At 41.1% G+C, this 15,614-nt stretch overlaps 1 protein-coding gene across 6 annotated transcripts in view; it reads left to right on the top strand.

Moving 5' to 3' along the window:
* The window catches only part of LOC132869130 (splicing factor 3B subunit 2-like), a 68,018-nt gene extending 61,085 nt beyond the window's left edge, over positions 1-6,933 (top strand). For 3 of the 6 annotated variants that reach the window (XR_009650998.1, XR_009650996.1, XR_009650908.1), the window contains 2 exons: positions 1,210-1,330; positions 1,406-4,377. Coding sequence is in view for 1 of the 6 variants with exons in the window: in XM_060902886.1 (XP_060758869.1) it covers positions 6,913-6,918 (6 nt within the window). In the remaining 5 variants the exon portion in view is untranslated. Of the gene's footprint in view, positions 1-1,209; positions 1,331-1,405; positions 4,384-6,912 lie in introns of those variants that run through there. The other 3 variants (XR_009650913.1, XR_009651001.1, XM_060902886.1) reach the window with 3 other exon arrangements.
* Positions 6,934-15,614: the final 8,681 nt, after the last annotated feature.

The following is a 15,614-nucleotide window of genomic DNA, read 5'->3' as shown; positions in this document are numbered from 1 at the left end:
CCCTTTCACATCACGGATCTCGGCTCAAGCAAAGTCAACTGTTTTCTTTCGTCCTTCAATCTTCATTCTCTTGTCTTTTATCAGCTCCTCTGTTATTCTCAAGTGTATCAATTCTACAATTAAACACCAGTGAGAGCTTCTGCACAATGTCTGTGCTGTCCATATCAAAGAGTGTTGTGACTGACTTTTCTTTGATACCAGAGTTTTGCTCAGTGTCACAGGTGAGGGAGGAAGCTCTGAATCCACAACCACCAGCACAAATTGGTCTACCAAACAGTAGTCGTGTAAATCGTTCATAAGCGGGTTCTTTCGTGCCTCTATGCTGCATAGCTAACAGTGCTAATGCTATTAGCACAGCCAGTCCACTCAGATAGGTGCAGGTGTATAAAGGTAACGCTGCCACTGAAGTGAGGTTACTGCTTCAGAATGCTCATAGCACTGTCTTACTAATTGTACGATGTTAAAGTAGTGTTTCACTTGTTCTCTAACGTCTCAGGTGCGCGGCTCCAGATAAAGCGTGCCCTCACATCGTTATCTTGGTCAGCATCCGCCACCAATTCACTCCCTTGTATTTTTTTTTTACACAGCATGAATGTGGATTGAGCCTATGATCTTTGGTTTGCGAAACCGACACCTTCCCACTTGGCCACCATGTCTGAGTACAGATAGTGATGGACCGTCGGAAGCCGACACGCCAAAGCGCGTATTGAGTATAAGGGTTGATGAAGCCCCACTTTGAGGCGTGTATCGTTTAGGAAAAAAAAAAAACAATGTGGCTGATGACAGGCGAGGCCTCGGTTTGTTTGGTTCGCATCAGCATTTCATCCTGAGTGTTCATTCCCAGATAAAAGCCAGCAAAACAGCTGACACTTTGTGGGTTGTTTGGTTGGAGAGAATCTCCCTCTCTCTCAACTTTTTTGATCAAAGTTTTTATATCATTCCAACATTTGGAATCTGTATTATTAAGTAGTAGTGATTGTGTTGTCAAATAATATTCATCTCCTGATTGTAATAGTGGTAATATCCACTCCCCCCCCCCCTTTCTTGTCTTTATTCAAAAAATGGAGCTTACACAAGAGGAAATATTCACCCATGTGGAACATTTTGAAATGGTTCCTCCCAATGAGGTTTGTCACTGTAAATTATTATTATTGTGATTATATCACCATCATGCACAAATATATTCAGATTGCATATTCATGGTTTAAGGTGAAGTGCTTGCTGTGCCAGAAGGAACGAGTGTAGAACAAGAATATATCATCAGTGCTGAGGCATTATAGAGCTTTTCATGAGAATCAGCAGCCTGCCAACAGACCAGACACAAGCGACAGTAAGAATCTTTTTCTGTTTCAGTTGTCATCAAAATCAAACTATGTTTAACTTAAATATATCATCTTTGTCATAGATTCCAGAAAAACAAATGATAGATGAGGCCTTGGTTAATATGATAATTCCAGACACCCAGCCATTGTCAGTGGTGGAAGATGTGGGTTTGATGGAGCTCATGCACATACTGGAACCCACTGATCTTCTCCCTACTAGGAAGATGTCAGAATGTAGTGACAGTCAGCCTCACCTCTGATATCTGGACATCCATGAATATGGAGACTTACCTTCCAGTAACCTGCCACTTCATTGATGACAATGGCAGACTTGGAACAATTTTGCTTGGAGCAGAACATTTTCCAAGTCGTCACACAGCAGAAAATATGGCTCTGGCAAAAGCAAAATTGATGGAGGAGTGGGACATAAAAGAAAAGGTGAAGTGTCTCATCACTGATGCTGCACCAAATATGATAAGCTTGTGCCAAGGCATTGCCTGTGAGACATTCTGTTTGCATCACACACACTTAATTTAATAGTGCAAAAGTCATTTGACCATGTCCCAGCCCTTAAAGGTGGAGTATGAGATTTTTTTCAGGAGTATTTTTTACCATATTGCTTGAAAAGCTCCTCACACCCATGTTGCAAGCAGTACAATAGGTTTGACCCAAAAACGAAATATTTTAATCCAGTCTACAGTGTAAAATAAAGGAAAAATGCCATCCAATCATATCGAGGTACCACCTCAAAATGATTGGATACTGACACGTCAATCAGACTGAAGCCCGAGCAGCCCGGCCCTTCTGTGTGTGTGTGAGTGAGAGAGACAGCGAGCAGTGTCACACAGAAAGCACAGGATTCTCTCAGTGCGCATCCTCCAAACAACGGGGATTTACACGAAAACGGAAGGAGATATTCACAAAATTCTTTCACAGTGAGTGCCACAAGGCTTCCCTGAACACACTGATGTAATTTTTTTGTCTGTAGTGTAAAAAATGAGGTCACGAGAGCGAGTTAAAAACGAGTGACTTTTCCGGCAAGTTTTATAATGGAAGTCTATGAGCTGCGTGGCTGTGCTCTCCTCACTTTCAGGCTTCTCATTCAAAAACTGCAAGTCCTATCGTGTAGGTAGACACATTGTGTGAATCAGGACAAGTGTGGCTACTACTTTTGAGAAAATTGTGTGTGGAGTGAAAATTGGGGCTGAAAACACAGTTTAAATGAGAAAGTTTGAGCTATTTTTCCAAGCTCTCTACACTCTGCTCTAAGGGGGAGGAGGGGTGGAGACGCGGGGGGGAGCATGGCGAGGGCGGGCGTGTTTCTTTTCAAAATATGGCTTGCAGGAACCGTTATTCCAAAATCTCGTACCCCACCTTTAATGACATGCATCCCAAAGCCAGAAAAATCTTCTCTGTTTTTCTGGACAAGTCCTACAGCAAAAGAGAGACTGTGCCAGGTACAGAAGCAAATGGGGAGGCAGACTCTGAATAGAGGTAGATACACGCTGGAACAGCACTTTCCACATGCTGGAACTCCTTTATAATGAGACAAAACCAGTGGGAGCAGCCCTGGCATCTTTAAAGACCAACATCTCCCCAGTTAATGCTCATGAACATGAGGCTGTTGGAGATACTTTACATATTCTGGCTCCAATCCATCAGGCTACTGTAGAACTATCTGAGGAGAAAAGGGTATTTGCTTCAAATACCTGTCTACAATGGAGTCACTTAGTGCGATGACAACGACAACCATGCTCGACCCGAGGTTTAAAGCCACTGGGTTCCTATGCTAAAATAAGATGCATGAAGCAGTAAAGCAACTGACAGTAGAGTGGGCCAATAGAATTACAATTGCTGAATCTGCTAGATCGAGTGAGCCCTTAATCCAGCAGCCAGCCTCCTCTGAAACAGCCGGGATGCAAACAGCTGTCGTAAGTATAAAATGGTTCTGTTGATTTGTGTTATTATTCTGCTAAAGATATTTTAAAATGTAATGTGAAGTATTTTAACCACTCGTGTTTATATAAAATTTTCCTTAGTTGTCTTGTAGCATCTGCTGGACCCCACAGTGAATCAGAGCAGAAGAAGCTCAACTGCCACTGCTGATGCAACAATAGAAGGGGAACGTTACTTGGGCGAGGCCAACCTTCCAAAAATTGTAGATCCACTTGTATATTGGAGTCCACAAATACATGTTTACCCCCACCACTACCAACTGGCACTTCAGTTTTTATGTTCACTAGCATCCTCAGTACCATGTGAAAGTGTGTTCTCCGAGGCTGGGGAGGGAATTTCTAAGAAATGAACCGCCTCAATCCAAATACAGTAAAACAATTACTTTTATTTTTTTTTTATTTTTTATTTTTTAAAGGACATAATCAATAAAGGTTCCCCTAAATATGACTATGTATCCTGCATGGAGCACTCACAGTCCATCACACACACAATAAACACAAACATTACCCTCTTTGTTTATGGACACCTTTTTATTGTGCAGATACAATTATTCTGAGCATAAATTCATACAAAAAGTGTGTGTGAGACAGAGAGAGAATAAAAAGCATAGAGACCAAATAAAAGGCACATAAAACACTTATGTAATAAGTTATTTTCAAACAGAACATTGTGTAAAGTCCATGTAAATAATAATGTGACGTGTCAGAACACTGCTGTGATGTAGATATTGAAACATGCTGTACACGTCTCTGAGCAGTAGGTATCGCTAGTGAACTCGAGTGAGATTTCAAGTCATGAATCTTCATCTGCCACGCCCCTTTATACTCCATACACACTTCAGAGCCTCAGTTAGCCATCACTGATCACTGTACTGCAAATCATTAACATTTATTACAGAGAAAATGGCAAATAAACTACTGAATATTAAAGATTTATTATGGACTTAAATTTGTTAGAAATGACCACTAAGTTGTGTGTGGAATTTTTGTTTTGACATTGTGTTTTGTTGTCTCAGGAGCCTAAATATGATTTATGTCTAATCTTGGCTAAGGAGCTGACTATCATACCAGTGGTGTTGGGTTGCTCACGAAGAATTTAACAGGTTTAGTTTGTTAGTGACATACATGTCAACCTTTAGTCAATCAAACCTGTATAACCAACCTCCAAAATCCGTATTTCCCTTATAAAATCCGTATAAGATGCAAATTTAAAATAATTTACCTAAAATTTGAATGATAATTAACAATGATATATCCCAGTTACTTTTTATTCAATATTAATAACAATAAACCTTCAGAATGAATACAAAGCTCCAATGTTTGGCAAAAACACAAAGTGTTCTCAGCGTAGTTACGAAGGAAATACTTCGTTGTTTGGAGACAGGTTTCACCGAGCGGCTATTATGCGCGAGACTTCATATTAGCCACAAAGTCAGAAAAATCTGTTCGTAATATTACGTTATAATGACCAAATACAATGAAAAGTATTTTTCCAGTCTCACCTGTGAAAGGTAATCCCATGTGATCTCGTTTGGACGGTAAACCTGTTGGTACAGTTAAACGCAGCACATGAATGAGGCATCTTTATTCTCCTACTGTCTGGACGCTATACCAGAGACGGTTGAAGAATCTCCACTTTGCCACATCCAATATGGCGGCGAGGATGATGTACGATTCTACGCAGAAGGCGGCGTCTATGTTTATATGTCTATGACTTCACGGTTGGCGGGATTCTCGCAATGCGGTGTGCCGCTACCACAAGATAACGCGCGATTTCATAAGACTCTTTACTGGCTGTCTGTGGTGTACAGTACGTTTGTAAATGTTATGCATTCTTTTATCATCGTGGGAATTGATTATAGCTCTAAATAAATATTGAAGTTTTTTTTAAAGAATCCGTAGAACTTTATTTATACGCCCATATACTATGTTTATTGAATCAAATCTGTATAAAATACGGACATTCCATATAGGTTGACATGTACAGTATGTAGTGAAAGGACACACACTCTCAATTATTTAACAATTATTCACCGAAGGGGAGGTGAATAATAAGATGAAGTTGAGGTTATCATTTAAATAGTACTGGCTGGCTTTTTCGTGGTATATCAGATATATTCCATTCAGCTAGCATGATATTGAACGAGTTGAAGATGAGTAGCTGAATGGAATATATCTGACATACCACGAAAAAAGCCAGCCAATATTATTATTATTATACTGCATACACATTCGATGGAACAATTATAGATTTTACAAAAAGTTAAGAACCGGTGGGGAACTTACCAATATTGAGTGCTGAGTCTGATCGAATGTAATTCAATATTCTTTCAATCCAATGTATTGTACAAAGTCAAAGTTCTACTGTAACAATAAAAATGGTGCAAGTCCAAAAAGCCTAAACAACAACCCAACTTATATATAAGCAATATACAGCTTGACGGTTCAAGTTCACAGTTACTTTTGGTCGTAGTTAATTGTTACATTGCAGTTGTTCAAAACAAAAGGGCTTTACTGAGTGAAGTCCACGAGTGAAGTCCTCTTGCAAAAGTCTCCGTCACTTTTCCTCACCTCCAAGTAGGACTTTGACAATATTTCCACTATTGCTCTCTCTCCCAGTTTTTTGATGTCCGTTGGTCTGTTTTTCTCTTGTAAATATGCATAAAAAATATATAATGAAGTTTTGGTTGCCTCTCAGGTGTTCAGCATGTCTTTAGTTTCAGTTTATTTATTTAGTGCTTAATCCGAGCACTGAATTAACCCCGTCTTCTCTCTTTCACGGCTGACAAAGAAATGATTGTGCGCATGCGCAGCAGGAAAGTTTTGTAATTGGATCTTCACATGAGCTCTGATGTGTGACATCATGTTGTCTTGACAGCGTGCAATATTATAACAATATTAGACGCTCATTCTCCATTGGGTAGAGTGGCGTAATACATGGAGGATAAGCGATATGATAATATTGCATGCCATCAATAAACCCACTAGACGGGAATAGAATATATGTTTTTATTCTGTGGAAAAAGTGGCCCATATGTGTAATAATCACGATATCCACTGAACCTGAGACAGATAATTGTTTTAGTATCAATACACAGGTGATTATTCTAAAAAATAAATCATATTAAAAATTATTTCTTTCAATCTTCGAAAGTGTTACGCAAATGTAATAAAGTCACAGCGCAGACTTGTGTCACTTATCTACGCCGACTCACATAAAATACTTTGTTTTGAAATCGATAAATCACAACTCCACCTTACCTTTGAATAGTTTTAGATCAAATTCGGAGCATCTTTAGTGCTTTTAGGAACAGCATTTTCTTTCATTATTTGTAATTCTTCCCCACTTACAGTGATGAAGTGATTGGCCGCCATTTTGCCGAGTCGCTCGAGGTGATTATCGAGAAATAGTCCGAATTTGTCGATAATCAGTGCATGTGATTTTCTATAATCACCTGCGTGTTTATACTAATTTATAGACCGGTTTTAATGTTAATAAATATAGGAGAGTTCGGCATGACATCAAATGGTCACGTGACATTTCGGTTGGCAAGAAGCTATTTATAAATGGCCGATCGGAGTTATTGGGTCATTAATTAATTATGGTAGTGTCGTGTTATTGGCTGTATATACAGATTTGATAAGAATGATCCCAAGAACTTTTACCGCATACCAAAGAAACCTGAAGCTCGCCGAAAGCTTTGGATCGCAGCAATTAAGCGTGACAAGTGGGAACCTACTGACAACGATCATGTTTGCTTTCGACACTTTATACCTGGTAAGACACATGATTTTTTATTATTTTGTTTTGCAGTTTAATATTATATTAGATAAAAATTTCCTCATCAGAAATAATTTGTTGTGCTATGATATTGCTTAGATATCAACCAAAAGCTGATTTGTATGCAGCACACATGAGTACCATTTACACAAACGCACTCGCGGCAAACGTATGTACTTTTTGCAGTATAACTATTTGACATTAGAAGATTGGTCAAACTTTTCATGATATGTATTTGAAGATAAATAGCATAGCCTGGATTTAAAACACTGCTTGTGCATTCTAAATGTAGAACTTGCTGAAGTTTAGTACTGTACTGTATATCTTTGGTGTGCGTGTGTGAAGCAACAACATTAACTTATGTTTCAAAGATTATATTGTGCCTATTTAATCTTTGTCTTTTTATTATTAGGCACAAAAAGCAAATATAAATGAGTATTTCAATAAAACAACTGAATAATTAACACTTGTATGCATCAAGAGACTTTCAGGCTTTCATTGATTCTTTTGTGTATATTGAAGGCGTGTCAATCACATACAGTAGATATCGCCGAAGGTCAGGCCAGGTGCTTGGATTTGGGTCCCATTTGTCCATAACTGCATAAGGATCAGCCAAAACTTTGGTGCCACTGTTGTACAGAAGCTTTGCTGCATATCTCTGCTTAGCATCAGTTGGCAACGAACTTGCATACTGCGATAAACCGCTACGAAAACTAGGTGATGATGCAATTTTGTCGGCCATTGTGAATGGTTCTTGCCAACCAATTTTATGCACATGCGCAATATTACGTCACGCTCTAGTTTGGCGAACTTTCCCATTGAAAACTGTGGGGGGTAAAAGAGAGCAACTGGACTTGCTTGAAGATTCTTGAAGACGTTTCACCTCTCAATCGAAAGGCTTCAGTTCTGTCTGACTGGTAGGGAGCATCAGGTATTTATCCTCTCATGGATGAAAAGCTCATCTAAGGTGTCATTGAGTCATCCTGTTGGTGTGGGTCACAGGGTTTTGCGGTTGTGAACGGCCTCGAGTCTCGTTATGGTGATCAATGGAATGCTGATTCTCTCTGTCCTCCTGTGAGTTACTGAAAACAGCTGGGTTTTGGTGTGCATTCAGTTGTCTGGGAAGTGTGCCAAGGACTGCATTGTAGGTGGCTGATAAATGATGTCTTAGACCCCCACCTCTGTTCAGTGATGGCCGTTCCAGGTTGACAAAAATGGCTTCTTTAACTCCTCGCTCATACTAACGATCCTCTCTGGCTAAAATGCGTACGTTGCAATCCTGAAATGAGTGTCCTTTGTTGTTAAGATGAAGGTAGACAGCAGAGTCCTGGCCTGAGGAACTGGCTCTCCTGTGTTGAGCCAAGCGCCTGTATAGTGGTTGTTTTGTGTCCCCAATATACGAGTCCGTGCATTCCTCACTGCACTGAATGGCGTACACTACGCTGTCCTGTTTGTGTCCGGCTATTCTGTCCTTAGGGTGGACCAGTTTCTGCTTCAGGGTGTTACTGGGTCTGAAATGTACCGGAATGTTGTGTTTGTAGAAGATCCTCCTGAGTTTCTCAGATAGACCAGAAATGTAGGGAATGACAATGTTCTTGCGTTTGTTCCTGTTATCCTCCTTGTCCGTTCTGTTCCTTTTTCTGCTCTTGAGGAAAGACCAGTTGCCTCCCATTGCCTTAATCACGCAGTTGCGCGCGCAGCATGGAGGCAAAAGAAGCTTCCGGTTTTGACATGTTTACTTGTGCACTTACCGGACATTGCATTGATTTTTCACGCAAGAGTAAATAAAATGAATCCTACCTTAAATAGTTTAAAGTCCTTAAACAGGCTTTCACCTGAGGACACTGCGGCTTATTTAAAGACATTAAGTTGAGGTGAGCAGCTTCAGATCCGCACACAGCTGCTAATGCCAAGTGTTCTAGTGATATTAGCAAGTGGCCAAATATACACACAGCTCACTGACAAACCCAGCGCTTTTACTAAAGAAAGCTTCAGTCTTTGGACGCATATAATTATGTCCTTTATGGACATGTTCAGTCTGTGAAGTGTTCCAGCAGGAGTCAAGGGAATTTAGCATTTTAACAGCCAGGGTCCTGTAATATTCCTCTAATATCACCTACACAGGTTTGGGTCTGTATTAATGCTGTAATAACAGATGGGGTTCGGCGGAATTTCTCTCTCTTACTGAAAGCTGAGGCATCGCTACATTCACAACAACTTCACTGTTACTTATTAGATCTGTATTAAACTACACTGAAAACTTCACCGGATATAAAATACTGCAAACACGGGCATTTTTAATTTGTGTCTCGGTCCAGTTTTCCCGGTTTATTGCACGGAGCCAAAGTCGGTACCGGTTAGGGCTGGGCGATAAAATGATAACGATACGTATCGCGATAGACACATACTTGATATCAATAGAAAATGCGTTCGATAGAATGTTGTTGTTGTTGTTTTCAAGAAACAAGCGTTAGCCAGAGCTCTCTCTGGTTTAGGTCCGCTTTCAATCAACTGTTGTTGCGAAGCAAGCTTGGTTGCATGAGCAAAGGCACTCGTCCTCTGGTGCCTAGCAACGCATAGGGAGTGACATGCTGATAGCCAATCATGTAACAGTATCGGGTTTGGTTGCGCCATCTCGTTGTCTCGTGGTCGTGTTTATTTTTTTTTCCAGAAACAGCGTGGCCAAGAAAAGAAAGATGAGTGCCGGAACGAGCGAGGAAATTGTGGATAAAGTCAGTAAGGTCAGATGTTACAGATGTAAAGTCTTAAGTCTACCTCAGTTTTACTTTAATTAGGGGCCAAGCAGCGAAGCTGGCGAAGGCCCCTAATGAGTTTGTCGGTTTTCTTCTTCTTCTTATTATTATTATTATTAGGGGCCAAGCAGCGAAGCTGGCGAAGGCCCCTAATGTGTTTGTAGGTTTTCTTATTATTATTATTAGGGGCCAAGCAGCGAAGCTGGCGAAGGCCCCTAATGTGTTTGTAGGTTTTCTTATTATTATTATTATTAGGGGCCAAGCAGCGAAGCTGGCGAAGGCCCCTAATGAGTTTGTCGGTTTTCTTATTATTATTATTAGGGGCCAAGCAGCGAAGCTGGCGAAGGCCCCTAATGTGTTTGTAGGTTTTCTTATAGTTATTGGGGGCCAAGCAGCGAAGCTGCGAAGGCACCCATAGTGATTCTACTGTTTCTTATTATTGGGGGCCAAGCAGCGAAGCTGCGAAGGCACCCATAGTGATTCTACTGTTTCTTATTATTATTATTATTATTATTATTGGGGGCCAAGCAGCGAAGCTGCGAAGGCACCCATAGTGATTCTATTGTTTTTTTCTTCTTCTTCTTATTATTATTATTATTGGGGGCCAAGCAGCGAAGCTGCGAAGGCACCCATAGTGATTCTATTGTTTCTTATTATTATTATTGGGGGCCAAGCAGCAAAGCTGCGAAGGCACCCATAGTGATTCTATTGTTTCTTATTATTATTATTATTATTATTATTATTGGGGGCCAAGCAGCGAAGCTGCGAAGGCACCCATAGTGATTCTATTGTTTCTTATTGGGGGCCAAGCAGCAAAGCTGCGAAGGCACCCATAGTGATTCTATTGTTTCTTATTGGGGGCCAAGCAGCGAAGCTGCGAAGGCACCCATAGTGATTCTATTGTTTCTTATTATATTATTATTATTATTATTATTATTATTATTATTATTATTATTATTCAGTCCACTTCCGCCTCTGCAAGTCTATGGCAGCCCATAGAACCGTCTGGTAAAAAGTTGTGAAATTTGGCACACTGATTCTAGACACTCTCAACATTCCTCTCAGCAAATTTCAGGCCTCTACCTCAAACCCTCTAGCGCCACCAACAGCTCAAAATCGCAGGTACATTTCTGCTTGTAACTTTTGAACCGTTGGTCTGATTTTCAAAAACTTGGTATCCCTGGAATCCTTGGGCCAAGACGAATCCAAGGCACCCCATGACGTCATTTTCCGCCATATACTTTTCCCGCCATTTTGAATTTTGTGAAAATCAATTAAAATGTTTCAACTCCCTCAATTTTTTACCAATTTCTCCCAAACTTGGAAGATAGCATAATTGGACTAACCTGCACAAAAGTTATACCCGGTGATTTGAATTTCACAAGCGTTTGGCCGTGGCAGCCAATCAAATTTGGCTGCGCAGACGCAAAACAGGAAGTGCACTCATATCTCGGTGGCCCTTTGGCCAATCTTGACGAAACTTGGTGGCATTATGCAAAACCCCTTCCCAAAGGGCCACAACAAATTTGGACCAAATTGGACGCTAGGGGGCGCTATAACTAGGAAAAATGCCTTTTGGCTCATATCTCATGATGCGTTTTGGCTAGAAAGAAAATTCAACTATCTCTGGAATCCTTGGCTCAAGACGAATCCACCGCACCCTATGACGTCATATTCTGCCTTGAGGATTTTCCGCCATTTTGAATTTTGTTAAAATCAATGAAATTCTATGGCAACGCATAGAACCATCTGACTAGAGGTTTTTAAACTTGGCAAACTGATTCTAGGCTGCCTCAAGGATCTTGTCACCAAATTTCAACTCACCACCTCAAACTCTCTAGCGCCACCAACAGGTCAAAGTTGCAGGTACATTTCTGCTTGTTACTTTTGAACCATACGTCTGATCATCAAAATCTTAGTATCGCTGGAATGCTTGTGTCACAGCGACTCCAACGCGCCCTGTCTCGTCATATTCCACCCAGTAGATTTTCCGCCATTTTGAATTATGTGAAAATCAATTAAAATGCTTCTCCTCCCTCAATTTTTGAACAATTTCTCCCAAGCTTGGTAGATGGCAACTGGGGACTAATCTGCACAAGAATCTTACCCGGTAATTAGAATTTCCTAAGCGTTTGGCTGTGGCAGCCAATCAAATTTGGCTTGCAGATGCAAAACAGGAAGTGTGCTCATTTCTCGGCCACCCTTTGGCCTATCTTAACGAAACTTGGTGGCTTTATGCAGCACCCCTCCCCAAAGGGCAACAAAAAATTTGGAACAAATTGGCTGCTAGGGGGCGCTATAACTAGGAAAAATGTCTTTTGGCTCATATCTCATGATGCGTTTTGGGTAGAAACAAAATTCCACTATCTCTGGAATCCATGGGTCAAGACGAATGCATCGCACCCTATGCCGTCATATTCTGACTTGAGGATTTTCCGCCATTTTGAATTTTGTTAAAATCAAAGAAATTCGATGGCAACCCATAGAACCGTATGACTAGAGGTTTTCAAATTTGGCAGACTGATTCTAGGCACCCTCAAGGGTCTTGTGACCAAATTTCAACTCACCACCTCAAACTCTCTAGCGCCACCAACAGGTCAAATTCGCAGGTACATTTCTGCTTGTTACTTTTGAACCATACGTCTGATCGTCAAAATTTTAGGATCTCTGGAATGCCTTGGTGACATCGAATCCAACGCGCCCTGTCTCGTCATATTGCACTTGGTAGATTTTCCGCCATTTTGAATTATGTGAAAATCTATTAAAATGCTTCTTCTCCCTCAGTTTTTGACCAATTTCTCCCAAGCTTGGTACATAGTAACTGTGGACGAAGCTGCACAAGAATCTTACACGGATTTATGAATTTCATAAGCGTTTGGCAGTGGCAGCCAATCAAATTTGGCTCCTCAGACGCAAAAGAGGATGTGTGCTCACATCTCGGCCGCCCTTTGGCAGATCTTAATGAAACTTGGTGGCCTTTTGCCAGACGCCACCAGAAAGGTCCCCAAAAAACTTGAAACAACTTGGCAGCTAGGGGGCGCTATAACTAGGAAAAATTACTTTTGGCTCATATCTCATGATCTGTTTGGGCTAGAAACAAAATTCCACTATCTCTGGAATCCTTGGCTCAAGCCGAATCCATCGCAGCCTATGACGTCATATTTAGCCTTTACGATTTTCCGCCATTTTGAATTTTGAAAAAATCAATTAAAATGCTTCTCCTCCCTCAATTTTTCACCAATTTCTCCCAAACTTGGTAGATAGCAACTTTGGACTAAGCTGCACAAGGGCATTACCTGGCCCAAGTGCATTCTGCTGGCCTTCCGACTAGGCTCATATGTTGCTTGGCCCCCACATTGCTGCTTGCAGCTATATTTATTATTATTATTATTATTCAGTCCACTTCCGCCTCTGCAAGTCTATGGCAGCCCATAGAACCGTCTGGTAAAAAGTTGTGAAATTTGGCACACTGATTCTAGACACTCTCAACATTCCTCTCACCAAATTTCAGGCCTCTACCTCAAACCCGTTAGCGCCACCAACAGGTCAAAGTCCCAGGTACATTTCTGCTTGTAACTTTTGAACCGTTGGTCTGATTTTCAAAAACTTGGTATCCCTGGAATCCTTGGGCCAAGACGAATCCAACGCACCCCATGACGTCATTTCCCGCCCATATATTTTTCCCGCCATTTTGAATTTTGTGAAAATCAATTAAAATGTTTCAACTCCCTCAATTTTTTACCAATTTCTCCCAAACTTGGAAGATAGCATAATTGGACCAACCTGCACAAAAGTTATACCCGGTGATTTGAATTTCACAAGCGTTTGGCCGTGGCAGCCAATCAAACTTGGCTGCAAAGATGCGAAACAGGAAGTGTGCTCATTTCTCGGCCACCCTTTGGCGTATCTTAACGAAACTTGGTGCCTTTATGCAGCACCCCTCCCGAAAGGGCCCCAAAAAATTTGGAACAAATTGGCTGCTAGGGGGCGCTATAACTAGGAAAAATGTCTTTTGGCTCATATCTCATGACTCGTTTTGGCTAGAAACAAAATTCCACTATGGCAGGAATCCTTGGCTCAACACGAATCCATCGCACCCTATGACGTCATATTCTGCCTTGAGGATTTTCCGCCATTTTGAATTTTGTTAAAATCAGTGAAATTCTATGGCAACGCATAGAACCGTCTGACTAGAGGTTTTTAAACTTGGCACACTGATTCTAGGCTCCCTCAAGGATCTTGTCACCAAATTTCAACTCAGCACCTCAAACTCTCTAGCGCCACCAACAGGTCAAAGTTGCAAGTACACTTCTGCTTGTTACTTTTGAACCATACGTCTGATCATCAAAATCTTAGTATCGCTGGAATACTTGGGTCACCACGAATCCAGGGGCCCTGTCTCGTCATATTCCACCCAGGAGATTTTCCGCCATTTTGAATTATGTGAAAATCAATTAAAATGCTTCTCCTCCCACAATTTTTGAAGAATTTCTCCCAAACTTGGTACATGGCAACTGGGGACTAAGCTGCACAAGAAACATACCCGGTTTTTAGAATTTCTTAAGCGTTTGGCCGTGGCAGCCAATCAAATTTGGCTGGCAGATGCAAGACAGGAAGTGTGCTCATTTCTCGGCGAACCTTTGGCGTATCTTAACGAAACTTGGTGGCTTTATGCAACACCCCTCCCCAAAGAGCAGCAAAAAATTTGGAACAAATTGGCTGCTAGGGGGCGCTATAACTAGGAAAAATGTCTTTTGGCTCATATCTCATGATGCGTTTTGCCTAGAAACAAAATTCCACTATGTCAGGAATCCTTGGCTCAAGCCGAATCCACCGCACCCTATGACGTCATATTCTGCCTTGAGGATTTTCCACCATTTTGAATTTTGTTAAAATCAATGAAATTCTATGGCAATGCATAGAACCGTCTGACTAGAGGTTTTTAAACTTGGCACACTGATTCTAGGCTGCCTCAAGGATCTTGTCACCAAATTTCAACTCAGCACCTCAAACTCTCTAGCGCCACCAACAGGTCAAAATTGCAGGTACATTTCTGCTTGTTACTTTTGAACCATACGTCTGATCATCAAATTCTTAGTGTGGCTGGAATGCTTGGGTCAAAAGGAATCCAATGGGCCCTGTCTCCTCATATTCCACCCAGTAGATTTTCCGCCATTTTGAATTATGTGAAAATCAATTAAAATGCTTCTCCTCCCTCAATTTTTGGAAAATTTCTCCCAAACGTGGTACATGGCAACTGGGGCCTAAGCTGCACAAGAAATATGCCCGGTTTTTAGAATTTCTTAAGCGTTTGGCCGTGGCAGCCAATCAAATTTGGCTGGCATATGCAAAACAGGAAGTTTGCTCATTTCTCGGCCACCCTTTGGCGTATCTTAACGAAACTGGGTGGCTTTATGCAGCACCCCTCCCCAAAGGGCAGCAAAAAATTTGGACCAAATTGGCTGCTAGGGGGCGCTATAACTAGGAAAAATGTCTTTAGGCTCATATCTCATGATGCGTTTTGGCTAGAAACAAAATTCCACTATGTCAGGAATCCTTGGCTCAAGACGAACTCATCGCACCCTATGACGTCATATTCTGCCTTGAGGATTTTCCACCATTTTGAATTTTGTTAAAATCAATGAAATTCTATGGCAATGCATAGAACCGTCTGACTAGAGGTTTTTAAACTTGGCACACTGATTCTAGGCTGCCTCAAGGATCTTGTCACCAAATTTCAACTCAGCACCACAAACTCTCTAGCGCCACCAACAGGTCAAAATTGCAGGTACATTTCTGCTTG

This window comes from Neoarius graeffei, chromosome 1 (assembly GCF_027579695.1).
Source record: "Neoarius graeffei isolate fNeoGra1 chromosome 1, fNeoGra1.pri, whole genome shotgun sequence".
NCBI lineage: Eukaryota > Metazoa > Chordata > Actinopteri > Siluriformes > Ariidae > Neoarius > Neoarius graeffei.
Note: the sequence above shows the minus strand (reverse complement) of the source record. Positions and strands in the feature narration are given on the sequence as shown.